The sequence below is a fragment of the Leuresthes tenuis genome, unplaced genomic scaffold (genome assembly GCF_036924035.1).
Source record: "Leuresthes tenuis unplaced genomic scaffold, fLeuTen1.0.hap1 SCAF_19, whole genome shotgun sequence".
Taxonomy (NCBI): Eukaryota; Metazoa; Chordata; class Actinopteri; order Atheriniformes; family Atherinopsidae; genus Leuresthes; species Leuresthes tenuis.
In genome coordinates this window covers 16,775,270-16,799,049 of record NW_027325373.1, presented here as the reverse complement: position 1 = coordinate 16,799,049, position 23,780 = coordinate 16,775,270, and the positions used below count along the sequence as shown (strand labels likewise).

Sequence of the window (23,780 nt, the reverse complement as noted above, 5' to 3'; positions counted from 1 at the left end):
CAAGGCACAAGACTTGAGGCTCTAAAGGAGGAGCAGAGGAGAAGCCGCTGTTCTCCAGAGGAGTGGATGGACGAGCCCAGAGGCCACAGAGATTCCTCCCTTTCTGTCCTGTCATCATTCATACTTCCACTACAACAATAAGCCTTTTTAACGGTAGAATTAGCTGCTGAGAGCTGTTTTGGGGTCTAATTAGTCCTTCCCTCAGGATGCAGTGGTAGTGCACAAGCATAGATTTTATAACAATTTATTAGCATGTTTCAGTGACAGTTGATGTTTATCTTTGTTTTTAAAGTTGAGTTGAAGCATCACCCTAATTAGTTTCTAAGATTTATCATATGCTAAAACTTGCTGCACTGCATGGAGACTATCCTTACACACACACACACATATATATACACACACACACACATCTAAACATGAGTTGTGGTGGAGAGTGAACCTAGCAGGACCGCTCATGCATGTACGTATCTGCAGGATCAGTTGGACAGCAGTTTGATTGACCCTTATGGGCTGCCATCAAAGCAGTCTGTGTGGAAAAGTACAGGCTTTCTGAGGATTGCAGGATTTTCTTTGAGTTTTCAATGGAGACGAAGCACACATTAGAGCTTTGGGATCTACAGTAGGTCCAGCACACTCTGCAGTGCAACCCATTTGAACCCCTGTTGGTCATGTAAGATGGTGTTCCTGTTAACACTGACCTCTGCAAGGGCAGGGAAAGGAAAAAATGGAAGCCCTGTCAATCCAAGAAGAGCTTTGCAAGTATAGTCAAGTAGTAGTGTTGGTCAAGTAGTGATGCATCGCATTCAGTTCTTGCTCCTCTCACAGAATCATGACTAAAATGATTGAGCTTCATCTCTTTATCCTCACGCAAGAGAAAGAACAGAGATGGTGATGGTGGCCACTTTGCCCAGGTGGAGGAGCTTGAGTTAAACATCAGGGCGACAACGAGGTGACTAACCAGCGCTTAGTGGGATTTAAACCGGAGTTCACAGGAGTGTGTGGACCATGTCAAACGGTAGTATCTCGCACTGAATGACATGAGGTGATCCAGCAAGCTTATGAAGGAATGGGAGTACCAGTGCTGCTTGGAATTTAAGTTATCCTGCATGTTATCCTTTGATCTTTTTTATTTACATCAACACTTTTTCAAATGAGGCAAAAACATTTTTTGAAACATGTAAAAGAAATCACTTTATTGGGAATTAAGTTATAGTAAAATAATGTATTTGAGCAGAGCAATTTGTCACGTTGTTGTCTGTATAATAATATTTTTGAATATGTTCCAATTTCTATGATATATGTATGTTTTGTATTGTCATTCTGTGTAAAACGTACAGCTGCTTTTCCAGTACCAACTTCTGACATACTGGCTGTCTATGGATAAGTCATCAGGACAAAGTGAGGTGGAAACTGACACAGAACACATTGGTATCAGAACATAATTTTATCGGTCAGATCATATCTGAATTTAAATATCTATCGGTTTAAAATCAAGATAAGTTGGTTTGCTGATAGCAGGTGAAATAAGAAGGACTGAGTGCCTATGTGCACATGCCAGAGACAGACCTCATTCTAATATGTCAAGATTTTAATTTTACACAGTTGGCACACTAGCAAATCACAAAACACACAGAAGCAGAATAATAAAAAAGAGCAAAGATTGTGATTATCGCATCCTTGTGCTTTCAAAATATCTTTTGGAGTGTTTGTTTGAATGCAGAAAAAGATCTTATTCTTCAAAATATTCCTGACTATAGCTGCATTTTATGAACCAAAAATATTAACATCTAATGGAGAATTACAAAGAACTTCTGCTGCACCAGCTGTCTTGATTACATCCACAAAGATGAGCAATCTGAGAAACCTGAAAGAAGTCATAAAAACCGCTTTCCCTGTCCTTTCTCTTCTCTTGAAACATGTAATAGAAAGTTTTCTGTGCCAGTCTGTTCCAATCTGTGAAGAGATGGAGAGCTTAAATCTCTCAGCACATTAGCTCCATCAGCAGGGGGGAAGGATGTCACTGAGAGAAACACAGACGCACGACGGATAAGTGAGTCAAGCAGGCATGAAACAACACGACCATGTAAAAACACTCTGAATATCGTTGACATTCGCATGCCTTGCCCCCTGCCAGGTCAACTCTTAACTAATTTTCACCACTGGAAAATAATTAGATGTCAGTAAGAGATGGTGGTTTTAGACAAGACTGAGCCAATGTGTAGTTGGGGAGTAAGCCTAGAGTGTTATGTCATTACACACCATTTTCCACTGTTCGTTGCAATGGTAGTAGTATTGATATCATTAATACATCTGCATTTTAAGCTAGAGGTGGCAGTGTTGGCCTTTGGGTCTTTCAGTCCACCTCTTTGGGTCAGGTCTAAATATTTCAAAATTCTTTTTTTTCTTTTCTGGTACCATCTTTTCAGGAAAGACCGTACTGTCTTCCAAACGATGACTTTCTTAATAACTAGTAATGTGAATGCAGTGTGCTGGGCCCTCAGTTTTCCAAAATGATTAGTTAACATGTAGGTATTTATAAGAAAGGTAATTTAGGTCATCTCTACTTTAATGGTTTTAAGGGCACTGACCAAATTAGCTTGTGTCACCCCTTAAAATCTAGCCGTCAGGTGACCTGAAGCTGCTCCCTAATTGGTTGTTTTCATGGGGCGAAAATACCTATCCACAAATTTTCTTAAATTGTCCTTTTTTTTTTTAGTCTGGCTTGGCATGTTTTGACATTTTTTTCCTCTTTACCATTTGCTCCCTAGTTTGCGGAAGCCATCTAGCGATTCACTTGTTCCCTTAATGGAAAAATGATCAGTGGTGTAAGGTGGCACATGTGCTGAATTTTTTTTTCTTTACACTTGACTCAGCTAACCGACATAAGAGAATAAGAGACACTCAAGCCAATTTGGCTTCTCTTAAATGTCATCTTCCCCCATCAGCCAATCAAATCAAATTTAGAAGAAGAGAACTTGATGCTGCAGCGATTACGAGCCAGGAGAGAAAAAAAACAATACAGACTTTGTCTATCTCCTCATGTTGCTCCATCTCCTTCTCTCCCTCTTGGCTTTAATCCACTTAGTTGGCTCTTCCTGAGCTTTGGAGCCATTCCTTTATTCCATTATGAAGACCCACTGTACGACCTGCTGCTTATTTCATTAAAATGGCCAAATCTATGACCCCATATCTTATCCATAATGTAGACTACAGGCCTGCTATAGTCCACACCACAGTCCAGCAGGGCTGTTGACAGATGGGACAGAGGAAATGGGCATGGAGAGATGGAGGTCCAATGAATGAGGGAGAATTTGAGAGCCCTTCTTATGAGTTAGTCCTCCCAGTGAATACGATTTCACTGATGTAAATGATGATAAAGCTGAGGCTTTGCTACTCTGTCTTTGATGGTTGGAGATAGCTTTCACATGGCTCATCGTTGATATGGAAATAACCACATCTACAGTTTGAACCTAGCCTGTAAAATGAACATAAAGCCCGGGGCTTTTAAAACCAAAAACACCTTTGCTTAGAGTTTATGTTGGAGCCAGAACTTTAGTTAATTTCACTTAACCTTGGGAGAACTTTGCAACACAGACTGAGTGATGCTGATTCTTATAATGCTGTTCTATTGACCCCATCCAATTTGACTTAGTGTGTGCTCCATTTGTTTCACTTTCTTTACTCTCTGACCTCTTCAAAACCTTTGCCCCACCTCTGATTGCCCTCTTCCTTAAAATGCCCTGTCACAACCTGTTCAAGTTCCAGTTTGCTGAGTGTTTTCATAGCATCCACAATTCTAAATTTACAGCCTCTCTTTCATCAAACTAATGGCTCATCAGGTTACGTATATATTGATAAAGCAGCACTATTTATCCCTGAGTACCTGACTCTGAGCATACCTGTGCCAGCTTTTCAGACCCTGGCCAGTCACCCTGACAGTGCGGCGTCAGATACAAGACACATCCCACAGAGGTAATGTCTGCGCTGGCTGATGGGAAAAGAGCTTGTTTTGCTGTCTCTGTGCAGGCTCAATACAGATCATTAAGAACAGTCAACTAATAATAATTACTTTTAACTCGGTTCAGTCAGAGAGCCGCAGCCAGAGGCCTGGGGACACACAATACGACCAGGAAGTGACTACAAGCCTTTCTCCATCGATAACACCAGCATATCTCATTACTGTGGCGACCTGTGGTACACTGCCTCTCGGTCTTGATCATATAAAATCCATTTCAGTGTGCTGTCCCCGCTGGAGCACCAGTAGAGAGGAATATTCATTATTCAAATTTTAAGCATTGGAAATCCCAATATGTTACTAAGGCCAGATGAGATGAGATGAAATAGCTTAGCCTTTTGTCCAGGGAACATTGACTAATCGTCTCGCTCCCAAGAATCAATTTCCCAGCCGTAAGCATCAGACACTCCTGATTGTACTGTATTGTTGAGGACCCCCCACCACTTCACCTAAAACCCCTCCAGGCTGCCCAGAATAACTTATTGATTAGTGATAATGTTACGGGAGGTGTGGGTGGCCGGGGCGGAAGACGGACTGGCCTCAGTCATCTCCACAGGGCTAAATTTGGGTCTTCTGTTACTAGATCCAACACATACTGACACTATCACCAGCTGCCACCAGCACAGCTCTCTTGATGAGAAGAGGGTTTTCTGGAATTGTTCATAAGGAAAATTCATGGGAGGTCACACAGTAAATAACTTAATAAAGGCAGAAAGAATCAACGATTCAATCATTGAATTATCGTGTATGGGCTGTTTCCTGCAAAGTGGCACAGTAGGGATGACATAATGTGCAGTTATAGACAACTATATCAAAAAAGCATGCATTATTCCAAACTTCAATGGTTGTTTATTAAATTTGCTGGTGTGGTGGAGGTTCTGGCTTAATGATAGGCGGTTTGATGGCTGGGTATTTTGCTGATCTCTCCCTCTCTCTGATTCTGTGCTGAGCCTGGAAAGTGGCTGTGATCAATACCTTCAGGCCTTCTCCACACTGCCAGAGGGCTGCTTGTGCGTGTTTGTATGTGTGCTGTGTCAGCATCCACTCAGGACTTCATCAAACACCCCCCCCCCCTCACCGCCTTTTCCTTACATGCAGACACGCACACACAGTCACCCCCATCGGTCAACACCCTGTTCGAACAGATTTTCACTTTCTCGTTCTTGCTCAGTGCCTTTATCACACACACATATGCACACTTGTGCACACAAATTCATGTCTTCTTCCCCCCACTGCACGCCATCCCAACAAGGATGTTAAATACCATTCAAATGTCAGCCTGCTCTATTGATTGGAATAATAACTCTGAAAGGAAGGAGAGATGGCTTGTTGATGCTAAGCAGGTGCATGATGGCCCGAGCATCGTTCACTGTCACAAAGTTGCCATGTAAGGGTTTCTAGCTCCCCAGCAGAATGTGGATGGGGGGTTTACTTTGGACCACCGACGCTACATGTTTCAATCATTAATCATTGTCCTCACAGGTCAGTAGCAGGCAGACCTGGATACATGTTGAGAGAGGGGTCATTTTGAAAGCCCTGAGATCACAGTGGCTGTGTGTGGATATTAAAGTCAGACCAGAGGGTATGTTCATCACCAGGTGATTTTTGGCGTCTGTTGTGTGCAGGAAAAGACTGAAGAAATATTCAACCACGTGTAAAATATGCAGTAATATTCCCAGTGGGGGAATGAACCCAAATATATTTTTACTGAAATAGTGCACTTAAGTAAAGCACCAAAGCTCCTCACTTTTGTACTTAAGTATTTTCAAATTCTAATATTTATCACGCTGTTTTTTTACTTCACCTTATTTATGCAAGGCCTTTAGACACTAGTTTCTTTATGAATTAAGATTTTATAGTGGAAAATATATAAATAGGTTATGCTAGTTAACTGATTAAATTACAATGTGAAGCAGAAATACTTGGTTGATAGACTGTAAGTTGCATACAAATGATCTGAGTTAATCTATTCATGTAAAAGTACTTAAATTTAATCATTCCAGCCATTTCAAGGAATTCAGAATTGCTTTTTTCTTTTCATGAATTTTGCATTTATCTTAAAAAAAATCGCTTATGTGACAAAACTAACTACAATTTATTCCTTAATAAACTACTAATATGTATCAGCTTCATGTGAGATAATTAACCTTAATGTATAATTAATTATAATGTTATCTTATGTTAAATTACAAATGTACATACAAGAAAGTAAAGAATCTGTTGTGTTGTAGCTGGAAAATATCTCAAACATGCAGGGTAGCGTGCCCCCCCAGAACAAAATTATGATCCAATTGGTCATAATTCATAAAAAATTACCATCACAGCTCTTAATCAGGGCCCTGAAAGTTAAATCTAATGAGATTTGATAAAGAATTCAGAAGCACTTGAATTTTATAGCTGGATTTGATGATGATTAGACCTAAGACCTGAGAAAACATAACTCGTGACTTGATTTATCCAATCGCATTTGATTACATTAACTAAAAAAAATTTTAATGGCAAAAACATTGAAGTAACAATTACTTTGTCATATCTGACTGAAAACTAATATAGTTGATTTTCATCTTGATTGTACTGGAAAAATCTTCCTGCAAATGGTTTGCTTTAGCCGCTGAGATGTCCATCTGTAATTATCCAACCAAAACTATTTTTGGTTGTAATAAAAAATTCTCCATCAAAATCCTTTAACACATAACCCATTTTAGGAGTTATGTTTGTTTTTTTGCAAAGATGTGAATATCCAAGAGTGTATGATACATGATTTTTGTTGAAAAAGAAACGTGATTAAATATTACAGCTAAGTTTCCCCATTCTGGAGTTTTAACATTTTGCCCAAACAAATCTTCTTTTAATGTCTGTTTCGAAATGTATTAGATTAATATATAATTCAGTTTTTTTTATGTCTTATGTCTGTTATCTTAAAATGTGTAAACTTGTGTTTGCAAAGATCCACGACAGCACAAAAGCATGTATTACTCAAATCTTCAGCAACCATTACCTGGCTGATACCTCGATGTTGGAGATGGCGTAGAAGTACTTGAGCAGGTTGTCCCTCTGAACGTAGGTGCCTCCGAGGGCAGGCCTGAGCAACCTCAGCCTCAGGTTGGTGAAGGTGAAGAAGTCTTTCAGTCCCTTCATACTTTCCATGCGGGTGTAGAGGTTGTCCATATTTTGGAGACGAGCTCCAGCAAACACAGCAAAGCGTGCTTGCACCTCAAACTTCACATTCTTGTAATTCTTGGAGCCGACCCAGCGAGAGTACTGCTCGGTGCAGATGACCCGTGTGATGTTCGCAGGCGAGAGGTCACGCACTTCTTTGGGTGGCATGTTGAAAGCATCAAGACAGTCATCAGCGTAGAACTGGAAGGGCTGCCAGGAGCGCCCATGGTCCATGGACTTATCCAATACCATGATTGTAGGACGCCCATACTCAAAGGTGATCTGGATGTCGTCTGTGAGCTCCAGACTCTTATTCCAGGACATGGAGATGTTGGCAAGCAGGGGCTCTGGGTGGCGTCTCCAGGTGACTGTCTGCCAGTAGGTTATAAGTCCATTGCGTTCACGGTCCTGCATCAGCTGAGGAGGGTGGGCCAAATCTGGGTTGGAGGCATCACACTCATCACTACACAAGTATGGGTTCTCCTGAAAGAGACATGAGGAGAGAGGCAAGGTTCAGATTTCAGAATGATTTCAATGATTGTTAGGATTTGAATAAAACTTAACAGTATTGTGCAAACATATTCCCCAAAACAGCAGTTTATCATATTACTACAAAGCAATAGATGCAATGCAGGCCGTTTCTTTTTCAATGCAAATTCAGATTGAAAAGTAACAAACTAATGCCAAGAATCTCTAAAACTCAGCACTAAAAACATCAGTTTTCTTCTCAAAAGGTTACTTAAGTCTAAATGAGGAGGGCCCTAACAAAACACTAAGTGGAACATAAAAGTAAACTTGCTAAACAAAGCAACAAGAAGTGTGTGTGAAGGTCAGGAGGATCGCGCATCATCACTGTCTTTGCATGGACAGCAGAGTGCTGCTGCACTTTTAACTCAAGGGAATTGATCCTTCTCTTCCAGCGATGCCAAGACTTTCAAATTGCTGCCCTGCTACGCAACTAAAAGTCAACAAGATTATTCACACAGCTCTCAGAGCTCTACAAGCCCATTCGACTGCCCTAGGAAACGCCATTCACTCAGATTTGAGATCTTCCTGTCATACCTCAAAGACACATTTATGAGTGCATCATTCATATAATCTGTGACAAAATCCCAAAAAACTTTAGGTGTGTTACTAAATAGCACTGTATGTTTTTTCCTAATGACATAACAAATGTAACCACTGGATGGATAATGCTCAGAATCAACCTTTCATGGAGTGAAATATGATATGTATGAACCACACCAGGCTCATGAGAAGGGACTTTGTATTTAGCAAAGCTCAGTGTTTCCAGGGTTCACATAGCTGACTGCTGTATGCCAGTTGTCTGACATCCCCATCACAACAGAAGTGAAAATATTTGCACAAAGAATTCCCAGAGATCCTCAGTCATCTCTCTTGGTGCTTAATTTACTAAATTGAGCTGTGGTTCTATTTGGATTGTATCACATTCAGAAGGCTCATTATTTGCCTCTAGGATGCAATAATTACACTGATAATGGTTATTATTTCTCCTTTATTTAATTACAGTTATTCAGTCTATCAAATAAGTCTATTTTTTTCTCATTTTATATTTTGTCTATTTACCCTCTTCTTTAAATGTAACTACTGGCTTCTTTTGGTATAGTTTACAGTACATATTCATAGCACAACTCAAATGTAAAAGGTCCATCATGTTTACTTACTTTTACTAAATGAATAAATAAAACACTCCTATTACCTGGAATATATCTTATTGAAGTAAAGAGTTAGACACTGATGGTTGTGAAGTTTTTCCTTGTTTTCAGCTCCCTTTCCTAGAGTAGTAGAGTAGAGTAGACTTGTAGTTATTGTCCCCTTTTCGATTATTTATTGGGAACCCAATAGTCTTTATGATTTTTACTGCATTAGTCTTAAGAAGCTCATATTGGAGCAGACTGTATGAATTACCTTTGTTCTTCCATCTCTTCCAGCAACCCATGCTCCTCCTCTTAACCTTCCCTCTTTGTTTTGTTTTTCTTATCATTAAATTTTCTAACACTTTAGGGTTTTCTGGAAAACTTAAAACTCCCCAACAATTTATTTGATTCTTCTGCCTCTCTGGAAACTAGACACATGAAATATGAAAATAATTGATAGGCTGAACCTTCAGATTTTATAGTATGATTGACCTTGTCTTCATATTCATCAATTTATGTTGGTCCTGGCTTGAAGTCACAATGGGTTAAGCATTAGTGATTCCTATAATTTTGTTTAGAAAAAAGAAGCAGGCTCATCATGAAATGCTGCTTAGTAAGGTTATGGTATCTATGCTGTGAAAAAAAAACTGCTGGAAAAATTAACACAAAACTAAATAAATAAATGCAAAAAGATGTAGTTGAATAATCATACTGGAGGTATTTGTAGTTAAATATAGAAGAATACAAATAATGATGAGTTGTAGGAAGTAGATAAGTGGGCAGCCTTCAAACAAGATGCTAAATCTTGCAACACAACATAAAATAATTGTTGGTTTGCGATACAGTATTTTGCTTTTTATAATTATTTCTTTGTTGTCAAACTTTTAAGGATTACACTGAAGAATCAACTTCAGAGTCTATTCTTGGCTAAAGGTAAAGAGTAAGTCACATTTTAACAAGCAACTGCACACAGCAGAATCTGGAATAAATCTCTGCAAGGAACTCTAAAGATCACATGATTAATCACATGTACAGTATGCTTGGAGCAGGGAAAACCAATGAGAGGATTTAAGGATTTACTGTAAATCTGCTATTGTGCTGATCCAAAAGACAAAAAAAACAAAAAAAAAACGAGTGACCGGATTCTCTTGGAAAATATTTGAAACACTTATTGTGAGATAAAATAATTTCTCACAAATAAAACAAAAAAAACGTATGTGCGTGTCACAAATGGAGAAAAAAAGAAGAAAAAAAGGAGATCAGCAGTGCAAATTTAGCTGCCGGTAGACGAGATACATTAGGCAAACCACTTAATTGGGGAAGTTTAGTTCCACATTTATAAGTGCAGACAGTAAAGATGAATTCTTAAAGCCACAACCTCACTGGAAGTCCCAGATTTAAAAGTAGATGTTTTGTGAATACTGACAGTGGTGTTGATTGACTGCCTCAATAATGCTTATGGACGATGCTTAAGATTTACTTCTAAAATTCACAAAAGACAGATCTTGACGGGAATTTTTTGGCAAGATTCAGTGAAATTTTCATGCAGCTCTAGCACTTGTTGTCATCAAATAAACTCTAATTAGTGCCTATGTAGATTTTTTTTATCATATTTAAGTTATTACTTGATATAAATAATAAGAATCACACAAAATGATAGAATGCTAATATCAAAAATATTGCAACTGCTTAAAGCTCATTGCAGCAGCATGCGATTTCTTAAAGGTTCCATGGCAGGCTTTTCCAGGGTTTTTGGTTTATCTGCTGTGTTAAAGTGATGCATTATCAGCTTGAATGTCATCCAAAGCTTAAAAAAAAGGTTTACACATGTTTTAGTGTTTTTATGGAGAAGGATATCATTTTATCCAGAAATCTCAAACTCTCCCTCGCGAAAATTCTTTTTTTCTTCTATAACTTTTCACTCACACGTCACAGTGAGTGAAAGGCAGGATTTCCTTTAAGGCGGTGTGAGTCAGTGGGAGTCAGTGTGCAGGTGTCCACTGCAAGCATTTCAAAAGTATGATGCTGGCTTTGCAGGTTGACTAAAGCAAAAAGTTAAGACTGCTCCTTCACTGAAAGGGTACAAGTCTGAACTGCAAGCAGTCTGTCTCTATTGTGTTGGCATTAGACGTATGAATGGCTTTTAGTACAAACTTCACGGTTATACTGAGTGAAAAGGCAGCTAAAGAGGCTAACGGTAATTTGAGTAAATAAAGCTATACGCAAGACGACTGATCGTATTTCATTAGTTTCTTCCACAGCCGCTCGGAAACATGGAGTTTCTCACACATGCAGGTTGTGAGCAGATTTACCAAACGGAGACGTCCTCAACAAGCTTGCAGGAATTTGACCAATCAGAAGACACTTCAACCAGATCTGCTCATTCTCAGGAGGAGGCTTCTCCCAATAGAAAGCTCTTCCTCATTCTTAAACAGTGTTTGAAGCTATGAAATGTGCAAAGCTAATTTAGAGAAACCCTATGTCAAGAATTAAGTGATTGGAAATGATTGCGTCATGTCCACTTTAAAGACTAAAGTGATTTCACCCAAACGTGTCTTTTGACTTTCAAACACTGAACCCCTGTCAGCTTTAAAGAATGTATATTACAGTAAATAGTTAGTATGCTCATCATTGATGGGAAAAGTCAGCAGGGTTCTTTAAGATGCTCATACCAACGCACATGCCTGCTAATGAGTTTGCCAGAGTTGTTTGTGATGCAAGTTTTGCATAGAAATATCAGCATTGTAACATGCTGAGCATACAGATGAAGAAATGGATTATGCTGCGTGAGTGTTCAGGGAAGTTTTTGTGGATGTTTTAAAACTTGTTTTTTCTGCAACCAACGTGAACTTTTTACAGCCATCTTTCAGTCCTATAAAGGCTGACTGGTCAATACTCAAAAGATTTAGGTAGAGTATCACATGAAACAGCAGTTTCTTCTATATGATGTAGGCTCTAACGTGAAAGCAATACTGCCTAATATCGATGTACTGTGCAAGCATAGATCATGTGTCACTGCTTCTTTGCAGACGTTCACTTTTTCACATCCAGTGCCAGCAAGAAGCAGCATCTGCTGTGCCTTTTGAATAAAGTCATTGGACTGTTCCACAGGAAAGTGAGCAGTCACTCAAAGCCACTCTAGCGTTATAATACCAAAAGCAAAAGTTAGAATCCTACGGGGCTGAGATTGTAAATCATCTGATTTATGGTGACAACGCAGAGTGGGAAAACTCCAAACATAAGCAAACGCAGAGCTGGTGCTGAGGGAAGCTTCAGGACAAAAAAGACACTATACAGGATTTTAATGCATGTGAAGACACAGGTGTGAAATGGCAGTGTCTTCATACCTGAAACTGCAGATGATATATCTAGCTCCACACTGAACCCACATAGCAGGTTTGTTTACTATCTGATAACCCAATTATCCCTCTTGCAGCAACTCAGATAGAGATCACTGTCAGCGCAAACACACTTAGGATGATAATCTACAATGCTCGTAAACAACTGCAACCAGACAAGGTAATTAGAATTAGATGAACACGGTTGCAGTGGACGTCGAAGTAAGAGTAGCTGCCCTGTGGAGACCCAGCTGCTTCTCTGTCTGACCTTTTTCAAGACACATGTTTACACACACAGAAAGACAGATTAGTAGGCTGTTGTTTTAGGGGTGACTCTTGCCCTACAAATCCTACTGAAAATGACCGCACTGTCACACTGTCCCAGATACAGTGCTAACTCAATTTAAGTTAGCCCCCGTACTCTCTGGAAGAATTATAGAAAGCTTGCATGGCCGTGTGTGCAGGCAATTCCACAAACTAGGCAGTAAGCACAGAACAATGCAATATTTTTTTACATCCTGTCACTTTGTTTGGAGTAAGTTGTGTGTTGGGTCGAACAGCTGCGTGTCGCTGCTTATCAGTCTGCTCTGACCTCACAGAGCCCTTCAGGATTAGCTACAGTAGAGGTGATATGTACAGTAATAGAGGCTGGAAGATTTTCATCCCCCATGAGAGACTTATGAGAGGTTATGTTTAAGCCCTTTGTGTGCCCTGTCCTTATCATCCTACTCTCCTGCCTACCTCTACTCCGGCCCGATCCTGCATGTCTATGCCGGGATACAGGCACCGGCAAACACCCACAAACGCACTCTCTCTCATAAACATAAACACACAGATCCCGACCAAATGCTGCGGCAGGTGGCCCGTACTGCTAAACCCCTCCAGCAATTATCCTCGCTGGGCTCCAGTCTCCACGACAACAGCTGCCATGATGCCCCTGTGATGAGTGACTTCCTTGTTTTCACTTGTGGGAAAACAATGAGATGGTGAGCAGTCATTAATGACACCTCAAATGCTAAAATTTGGCTCATGCTTCAGCTATGAGCACTGACTCATCTTCGAGTTATCTCTGCAGCGTCTGTGATTGTGAAACTATGACGAAAAAAAAATGACAGCTCTCTCATCTAACACACACACACACTGTTTCAAAATATGATTTTGCTGTTTTTGATGGCACCAGGAGTAAAAAGTAAAAAGGCTGCTTTTCCTTTCCGTTACTGAGTCCCAAAAACTATTTTCTATGCTCTGATGCCCTCTGTCTTTTCTTTCTCTTTTCCACCACTTACAGAAGTTTCTGTTATATTGGCAGCAAGGGGAATGAAGGTAGGGACACAGACTCAGACAACACAATTTATTGTCTTTTGGAAAAACATCAAATGGAATGACCCTCCCATTAAGAAGGCCACAGAGGGGAAAAAAGGAAGAGATATTGCTTTTTCATTTAGAACGTTAATCTTTTATTTTGTTGGAGGGTCTTCCATCATACTGAAAGTTCCTGTTACTATAAATGAAGGTGGTTTATCTGTGTGTGTCTTGCCCGACAGATGTGTACATACCTACAGTTACATGGAATCTTTTAGTCTCAAACTTCTATTCAAACTTCTATTTTCTTCTCTGTGAACTACACACTGAAAGAGAAACGATGGGCATTATTCTAAATACTTTAGCAACACTACTGTAATACTTTCGTACAATAAAAAAAAAAAAAAAAAAGCGAACACAATGCAAAAGTATGGGCACTCCAAACTAACTATAATTAGTTTTGTAGGGGCCATAGCTTGTTCACGATATGAGAATTGGTAAAGGCGAAACTATGCAAATGTCAAAGCGTGACAGAAACACAGACTCCTTCGACCTTGTTCCAGCGACCTGAGGCCATGGGCTCCTCCTAACAACTGCAAAGCACTCTGAAAGTTATGAAAATGAATGCTCACAAAGCTGCAGAAAGCTGTAAGCAGATCGGAAAGTGTTTGGTGCTGTTTCCTTGAATTATAATGTTATTAAGAAATGGCACACGACTGATGGAGGCTAAGTTGAGGTCAGAAAGACCTTGATCACCACAAACATAAGCATTGGGGGTTTGCAAACAAACATCCAAACAAGGCCGATGCATTTTAAAAGCAAGTCCTGTTGGATGATGAACATTAAGGCTGCACTGAAAAGGTAAAAAAAAATCCTTATGACTATTAAGCACAGAGTTGGATTGATCATGTTTTGGGCTTGTGTTCCAGCCAGTGGTAAAGTGAATATTTCACTAGTGGAGGAGTGAATCGATTCAGTAAAATACCAACAAATTCTGGGAACAAACACCACACAGTCTCTAAACGGGCTGAGGCTCAGATAAATATGGTTTTTCCACCAGTATGAATAACATTAAAACTACTCAAAATCCACAACGGAATACCCTAAAAGATCCATTCTAAAGGTTCAGCCTTGGTCCTAAACATTATCAAAAATGTGTGAACAGACCTTAACAGAGGTTTATGCAATATTGCTGAGGAATCTTACGAGACTACAAGCTATTTTTTTGCTCTTAAGTGGAAAGTCTCTTAGCTGGCTGTAAAAAATATTTACAAACTGCTGCAGTTGCCAAATTAGGCCTCAGTAAGAGGTAGCCTGGCAGGATGATCAAAGTTTTGCTTCAGGCCCTTATCCACATCTTTGTACTATAAGAGGAGAAAAGGTAATCTTGCATAAAATTCTAAAGAAAGGTTTCACCTTTAATGTCTTTTATACCTTTTGGACATCATATTCTCTTTCACTCAGGTCGTTGTCTAAAGTAACAAAAATAATGACCTGGGTGTGCCAAAACCTTTCCAGGTCACTGGAACAGTGTAAGTGTAACATGCACTGAATTAATAAACAATCTAGATTTTGCTTCAATCGCCTGAAAAAGTGTGTATCCGTTTCCTGTAAAATGCCTTCCTGGGTACAAAACGGCAGTGGGTGAGTGTAAATGTGTCTTAGGTGTGTGTTTGCGTGGGGAGGTGTTGTTTTCGCTGTGTGTGTGTCTGTGCAAGAAAAACAGAAATGTTTACTGTAGGCATGTGTGATTGTGCTGGAGGAGGAAAGGACAGAGCAGAGACATCATGCTGCTCCAAAGCAGCAGCTGAGCTCGTCCTTTTCAAGTCAAGACAGTTGGACCTGGACGAATTATATTATGACTTCTCTTAGAATTCAGGTACAACAGACACACTTTATGGGCAAAGTTATAGTTTTCTCAGAGTGCACTCAAGAAGTGAATTCAAGGAAAATGTTATTCTTTATTTATTTATATTATTAAATCTAAATCAATCACAGATGTGGATTTAAAAAAAGAGACAGAAGAGCAGGAAAATAATTTGGGCTTTAAGATGGCTTACATGTTCATTGTACTACGGAGCCTATTATTTACTTCTTAAGAGGACACCACTTACTTAGCTTTGCAATCTTTAGAATGTAAGATTCAAAACAGGCTGATTACTGATTCAAAAGTAACACAATAGAACAAGAGAGATTATCTCCTCTGGTACCGCTGGTAAAATCTGGTACCTAAAGTTCATTAACGACAATCCCTCTCAAGCCACAAAAGCCTTTATATGCTTAAAAAGATGTTTTTGAACAAAATGTACAACCAGACTTTTATGTGAATAACAACCATGTTACGTGACTTATCCAACCATTCTGGTATACATCAACCAAGTTCCTCTTATATTCGTAAACATACTTCAAAAACTGCGAGTCTCTCACGTCATCTAAAATCATATTAAACACATCCTGTCTTTGAATCAAACTGAAAGTAAGAAAGCAAATATGCATGTAGCCAGTATGCTTTTACAAGGAATTCTGTTGGAAAACATGCATATTCTGTTGATTTAAAGGCTTTTTGAAACAGAAAGAAAATAGTTTAGCTTCTGTTGTTTCTATGCACCATGGATGAACAATGAATAAATAACAATGTTTAAGAATTTTGATGAGCAAGGTAAATTTTAATCAGGTTTTCAAATACTTTATATAGTAAGAATTCATCCTGTGTTTCTTTTGCTCGATACTCTGCAACTTCTTGAGAAACCTTGCACTTTCTTCTGTCATGTTTCTATTTTTTTTTTTATTAAACATAAACTAGAGTGAATAAAATAAGCAGGTTGATTCATTTCCTTGTAAATTATCACCAACTTGGCCCTGTGATGGACTGGCAAACTGTCCAGGGAGTACCCTGTGTCTCACCCAATGACAGCTGGGATAGGCTCCAGCCCCCCACCCACGACCCTGAGTTGTTTTAAACAGGTACTGAAAATGGATGGATTATCGCCAATTTGTTGTGGCTGCTCAAACCTTTCTACACACAGATGCACAAATGTCTGCTGTGTGGCTTCTATACACATGGTTTCTACTCTCCAAACAACCATCAGTCCTGAGATCCTGATTGGTGAGACAAGGTGGTGTGCTAAGTCCACCTCAGGCCATCTAAGCTCTTGCAGCCAATCCCTCTAAGTATTACCTCAGTGAAAGATAAATCTCACTTAAAACTATCCTCCTGTTCTGCTAACACATCTAAACACTCTCTGATCACTTTTAGCTTTGTACTTATGGGGAAGCAAGCCACACCATTACATCACTACAATCTCCCCCACCTCCCTTGTTTGTACAGTCACTCTCCCTGTCGCTCTCAGAAGCTATCTGTTCCCTTCGTTAATTATGCCCTACACTATTAAACCTCCTCACAATGTGTCCAGGTCCACCTCCAACACTGTTTTATTAGGACACTGGCCACAAGGCTATCTTATACCCCAAAGAGGTGCATCAAGAATGGCCCACTGCTGGATTTGAGTGGCCCTTTTGCTTGGCCTTGATGGCCCACTGCTGGGCAGAACAGGGCAGGCCAGCCCAGTCTGGCAAGGCTGGACTAAAGCAGGGAGCATGAAGTATGGCCATAGGCCCAGTCTGAGATGCAGTGATCCACACTACCAGCTGCCATCTTCCTACCCTTCCTGCATGCTCCCCTTCCGCTGCTGCGCTGCTTCTCTCTCTTCTCATGTCTATTTTTAGAGCTGGCTGATTTCCACCTTCTAAAATGGGCAAATGTGTTGTGGAACAGAAAGGTATGTCTTTTCTTTGTTTTTTTTTTTGCCTCTTTCTTAGACATACCAATGTGCACTGTCAGCTAACTCGTGCACATGTTTCACACACCCCTGTTGGTCCTTGTTAGCATCACTACAAACTGTATTTTCCAGTTTTCATGCATGCTCCCATTTGCGATTGCCTGCTTTCTGTTCTCAGCCCGGGGGGAGATGGTTGATTGAAGGTTTTGGTTCATAACCAAAAACCAAAATAACAAACAACACATTGAGATCTATTTGTGTACAGCATTTTTATATCCACAGTGTGTGTACTACTGTGGGACTGATGTCTGATTTCATCTTTCTGCTTAGCTAAGCTCGGATCTTCCTCACCTTTCCTTCATCATTAGCACCCCCCAAAACCCCCTGACTCTATCAAACTCAACAGCAAGCTACAACTCTATAGAAGACATACAGAAAAACTACAAAGAAACAAGTGAACCTTCTCACACAGCAAAGGCAACAGTAGCATCTTTGTCACAATGCTGGGACGTTGAAAGAAGCCAACATGCCAGCCTGCTTGGCGGTGGAGAAAGGATGCTACATTCCCAGGAAACAAGGGAGATAAATAGAGTAGAAAAAATGCCTCCCTGTGGAGATGGAGCGAGTAAAAAAGCTACTGTAAATCAGTAAAAGTGGGGAAGCTACAGTATGCTTCAACCCCCCCCTCCCAAAAAAAAAGTTAATTCTCTCATAGTGTGTTGTAACACTGTAGTGCGCAAACTGTAGAGGGAGAGATGGGAGGAAAAATTATTTAGTATCTTCCGCAGCCTGTCTCAAGTCTTATTAAGGATGAGCAGCTTTGCGCATTGGGTGATGCAGTCTTTTTTTTTAAGTGCCGTGACTTTCTCTTGACTTGTGGGACTGCTGAATGAGTGAATGTAAATGTACACCAATTAGATAAGACACTAGTTGTTCTGTAAAGCTGCCAAATCTGGGAGCAAGAATAGAAGGGAAGAAAATGCTGCTTGCCTGAAAATAAATGATCTGTATATCAGTAAGCCTCCACCAATATCCAACGGCAATGTCTAAGGCAAACAGAGGGGATCGAACAGACTCGATTTTCGATTTGCAAGCGTTTGGAGGAAAAAGATTTGTAGATGTTCAATGAGTTGATACTGAGCATCATGAAAGAGTCCATAATTATTGCGATGTAATTGTGCTGGAATTTAAAGCTGATGTCTGATGTTACTTACTCCTTGAGTAGACTTTACCCTCTTAATCCCCAGCAAGTGCACTTTCAGGCCTGGTAAAATCCCCACAGCCACAAATGACCCGACAAGAACTAGAACTTTCCACTATATAGACCCTGTCTGATCTGAAAGTGCTGACTAAGACCAGACTTCTTCCTTCCCCCCCAACCCCCGTCCCTCACACACACCTTTCTTTCTGTCTCATCAGCCGTGCAGTACACTCTAGATCCTTCGGATGGACCGTCGCTGGCCAACCCTCGTAAGGAAGCCCATTAAGGAGCCCATCAATATTTCATCATTGCTCACTCAGAAACATAGTTATAGAAGTTTCCAGGACGGAGCCATTAGGGGGCACACGTCAATACGTTATGGCACCGAGCATTCCTCCTCACCTCTTGCCTTACTCCTGTCCATCTCCCCTCTTAAGAGAAGTCAGCAAAGAGGTTTCACTCAGGACAGCAGGGATTTCCGCTACTAAACAAATCATTAACCATTAGGTATCCAAGGACCACAATATCCTTCCTTACTCAAATGACCCAGCAAGCTTGTTATTAATCTTTGTGACTGGATGGAGAGCCAAGGGGGCAGAGGGTCATTTGTAAAATTTGTCTTAAAGTAGAACATCTCCACCCACTAAGAATGTGAAGACACACAATAATTAACAGAATGTCATGATTGTATGATGTGATAAACTCCTGTTGGGACACTTTTTGTGCGAATTTCACTCACAGTTGTTGAAACAAGTCTGTCAGCTTCTGCGCTGGTTTTCTCAGTGAGTGGGTAATCAGTGACAGAGGGCTCATCATCAAGAGCACAAACTTGTGTCACACACATAATGAATCAGATCACGAGTCAAACCTTAAATATAAAAGTTTTCACTTAGCAGATATGGAGAAGCATTACTGCAATCTTATTATTCAGATTTTATAACCCTTAATTTAAAACTATTAGACCTTCATTAGCCAGGACAAGCCTACAGGCCAAAGTGTGTGAAATATTGCTTGAGCGGACATTTTAACGAGATTTCCTGCAGCTCGCCCTTTGGTGTCCTTGGAAGGGAAAGGTCCCACTATGTGCATTTTATCAGTGGAACTGTGAAGTTCACCAGAAGCCCAAATAAAACCGGATGCTAATGTAAATAACACCCCCGACGTCTCTGAGCAAGGTCGATCCATGCCAAGTCATTGCACTGTCTCACCTTTTTCAGACCCCCGTGGCTTTTATAGTGTGAATCCTGCTGCGACCGTTTGCTGGTCATTACTTTTTACTTTGTCTCTTTAGCTTAACTGCATAACGCTGTGATCTTGTAGATGTACTGAAAATAGCTGACAGGTCAGCAAAGGTTCCCTGCATGTGTGGAGGGCATGTTTGTGTACATTTTAAAATATATTCATTCTAGTGAAAATTAAAAAGAAAAGCTTATGAAATGCAATAAATTTCACGACATTAACTTACCAAGGTGCAGAACCTCTCGGGTGGGTTTCCACACGTGATTCCGGGTGGATCTACCTTGATCCGCATGTAGTCTTTCACGGACGCGGAACTCGGCTGGCACGCGTAATGCTCCCACACCGAGCCCTCGTCCGTGCTAACCAGGGACTTGCAGAGTTCGTATTGGGCCAAAGTTGAGGCCAAGCAGCGCAGCAGCAGCAGCAACACGGCCTGGAGGAGCATGGCAGGTTGGGTGGGTATATTGAGAGGAGTCCGGCACAGGGTGAGGGGGCCACCGAGCTCACAGGAGAGGAAAAGCGCATGGAGCGGTGATCATAAAGAAATAATGAACATCCCTATCACCATGAGACTTTAAATCGAAAGGTACAGGTAAATTGACTCAGCTCGCCTCCTGGCTTTTATAAATTCCTCAGACAGAAAGCAGACCACTGTATCTGCAGCTTTCGCTTAGTGTCGTCTGACAAATATTGACGGTCCCAGGAGAACCGAGAGAGGGACACTTTCTTGTTTGGACGGCTGATTTCCTGAGGAAGATTGGCGATGGGTGGAGAGGCGGATACTGTTACAGAGATTAATCTCGGCATACGCTTTTAACATAGTGTTGAAGGGAGTTTGGTAGAGAATGTTCACGCGGATCCATGTCTCAGAGAGCGGTGTCCTGCATGGGAACAGTGGTGCTTGTTGGGGAGGGTGAAGGAAAAGTTGCTGCGTCTTCAGGTAGATCCATTGGACATTTTATACTGACCGAGCTCTTCTGATTGTCCTGGAGCGACATGGGAACAAATATAGAAAAAGTCAAAGTTATTGTAATTATACCCTCATCAGTTATCCCACATTAAATATTCAATGTCTGTCAATGAAAATATCATGTTTAATGCATTCTTATTTAGTAGAGTGACGATTTTAATGATAATGCAACAAATGTCTTTGATTTACTTTTCTAAGTTAGAAATAAATAATTATTATTAATAATAACAATAATCATATGCCTTTATGCCATACGTATAACTTTTTAGTTTAAGTTTAGGTTCACCTCACCTCTTACTTGTGATGCATTCGCTGGCATATATTTTCAAGATCTGAATATTGAAAAGCATTAAAAAGCGCCACACACTGTGAGATAACCTTGTGCGTAAAAACACGTGCTGCTGCCGGGTGCCGCCTGTGCGTGCAAGAGTTGTAAATGCTCTGGTGCTGCAGAGTGGGCTACAGATGTTATGTGAATAAGTACACTGAAAGACAAATCAATTGAAAGATATAAATATTGCCCATTAAATCTGTTTTTCATTGAGTGGAATTGTGTAAAATGGAAAATTACAGTCTCACAGTCAAGCCGCTTAAAGAACTGTTTAAATTTAAGACCATTTTCTGGGAAGTTTACCAACAATTTCAGCCTATTCAGTATCCTCTTTTACACTTGCACACCTGTCATGTATTTGATATCCCATAAATTTAAAGCGAAACAAGCTGCTCTGGAGATTCTTGCCAAATTATTCACTTCAATTATAAGCAGATTTTAAACTGAGTCCGCGATTCTTTCATTACATATGATGATTCTTTTTCATTTGCGGATTCGTGGATTATAATCCGACTGTCAACCCACAGTGACGGAAGCCAAGTTCGTAGACCTATCCCACGTACCCTGCGGACTTAGTTTACTTGTCAAGTGAAGTCGCCAAACGATTTCGCCGGCACTGACAGTCTTACAGGGGTGTGTCAATTCCTATAGCATTGCTCTCGACCGTGTAACATCTCTCACACCATATAAATGTATTTATATTAACATTTTAATGCATCTTCATTAGTGTAAAATGAAACTGAGGGTCCCCTTACGCACTCCAGTTTATCCTGAAGTGCTCTGGATATCGTACATGAGTCGTTGCAGACTTCAAAGAGCTTTCGCAAAATGTATGATGTTGTGAGATGCTTTATCAGATAAAGCACTTACTTCTTACATGCATCTGCACGGCCGGTCAGCACTTTGTCTGGAGACCGTACACGTCCCCCTGTTTGGTCAAATAAATCCCCTCCGACCATCCACTGTACTCGTTCCCCACCGCGGTCCTCACTGTACTTCCGTTATCATCCTGCCTGACTCGCTGTTTGTTTTATGTCATCCGCTGGATACTTTTTTTTTTTTTTTTTATCTCACCGTGGATGGCTGCGCGGTAGATCGTTGTCCTAGATCTGGAAACGGCCGGGAAAAGAGGGCTGAATTCCAGCGTCAAGGAGTATCAAAAGTATAAAATATTGAGTTTGAGGAAAGGCTTGTGCCCGCCCATTTCCCCCCTCTCCTCCTTTTCTTGCCACTTTACAAGCTTGGGTTTACCCGGGTTGCTCAAGGGCAGAAAGAGAGGGGAAAAAAAGGCTTTATGGAAAATATTACCCTCCCTCCTCCTCTTCCTTTCACCCCTCCCTCCGTCTCTCTCTGTTTCTCTGTCTCTCTCCCTCCCTCAGTTAATACCGAGGCTAAATCCTTTTACCATCACTTTCAATCACTATCTGAGCTTTTATCTGCTCCATCCCTGCTGCCTGAACCGGGGCGGTGCAACTTCCCATGTCCGCTCCAGCTTCAAACTGTTCCCCATCAGGTCCGATCTGCAACCGGCTCAGCTTAAAGGACCAGCGGGCAGGAACCGGAGTCACTGCGAGCTGTACCCTCAACATTATCCGACCAGATGTGGATAAAAGAGACCTGTACACCCTGTTTACATGGAGGATGAATTCACAGCTATCCCTGCATCAAAACATATATTCTTTCAGTAAGCGGACTCAGTGACACAGCGGTGCGGGTGGATGCTGATCTTATCCCACTTTATTCAATTATTTATCACTGACTCTAACCCACAATATCACCTTAAATTTCGTTCTAAGATTAAGTTCCGCAGCATTTGTAAAGATCTTAACTTTTTTGCTGACTTTTAAACTGCGCTAAATGTAATACACCTCTGCATAATGTATAATGCAAGATCTGAACTGTAGTCCCTCTCTCCTGCAGCAGTGGTGCGCTGTCCGTGATGCTGATATGAAACTAGACTTTTCATGCAAAGTAAGCCACATACAACGCATTAATTGTAAGTTTTAGCCGATTTCTGTTATTAAAATGTCTTCTCTTTCATAACCCATGGATTGACATGATAATTCACTTGTTCATCTCGTCCCCAGTCCCTTATGTAATCATAGGGTGAGACCAAAACCACCGTAGCACAAAGCTATGTGTTTAAACACAGTATATTCCTCTACAAAGGTCAACAGTAACTAGTCGACAAAGTGGATTTACATTTGCTTAAAAGGGTAACAATTAACACAATGGAGATTTGAGTATTTTAACTTTTAGTTTCTAAAATAATTCAAGCTTTAAAAGCACCAAATGCCGTACCTTTGCATAATGCAGCTCAACTGTGTCTTTACTTTGGGCTTCCCTGGTAAATGCTAAATGTACAGTTTACAAAATAGCAATAGCAGAATATTTTCTTTGTCACCTGGAAGCAGCGGAAACCAGTTGTGAACCCAAAATTAACTTGTCAACAAACAGTTGCTTGTTTACACATACATATGGTGCACCTTTGCCATTCATTTGGAAATGTAAAGTGTAAACTCATTTTAAACTCTCAATGAGAACTTTTTTTTTCTTTCTTTCTTTCAATCTCTTAAGACATTAAAGGCAGACAAAGCAGAATGTTTCCTTTGAAAATATAGACAGTTATCTCTCTCAGTCTTCTCTTATTGACCATTAAAAGTGTGCAGTGTTGTATTTTTCTGGTTAGACACCTCCTTTCTGTTGTATTTCTTTTTTTTTATTATATTAAACCTTTGGGTATAAAATAAATCTCTAGACACCAGCTAATGACAATGTATGGGCATTA

At 40.4% G+C, this 23,780-nt stretch overlaps 1 protein-coding gene across 1 annotated transcript in view; it reads right to left on the bottom strand.

Annotated features, from left to right (window-relative positions):
- Positions 1 to 22,490, bottom strand: part of ntng2b (netrin g2b) — a 76,128-nt gene extending 53,638 nt beyond the window's left edge. Inside the window, 5 exon segments of the mRNA XM_072372192.1 lie at positions 7,014 to 7,657; positions 19,918 to 20,148; positions 20,150 to 20,186; positions 20,188 to 20,677; positions 21,863 to 22,490. Of these exon segments, the coding sequence (XP_072228293.1) occupies positions 7,014 to 7,657; positions 19,918 to 20,148; positions 20,150 to 20,186; positions 20,188 to 20,216 (941 nt within the window). The 5' untranslated portion in view covers positions 20,217 to 20,677; positions 21,863 to 22,490.
- Between the last annotated feature and the right edge of the window lie 1,290 nt (positions 22,491 to 23,780).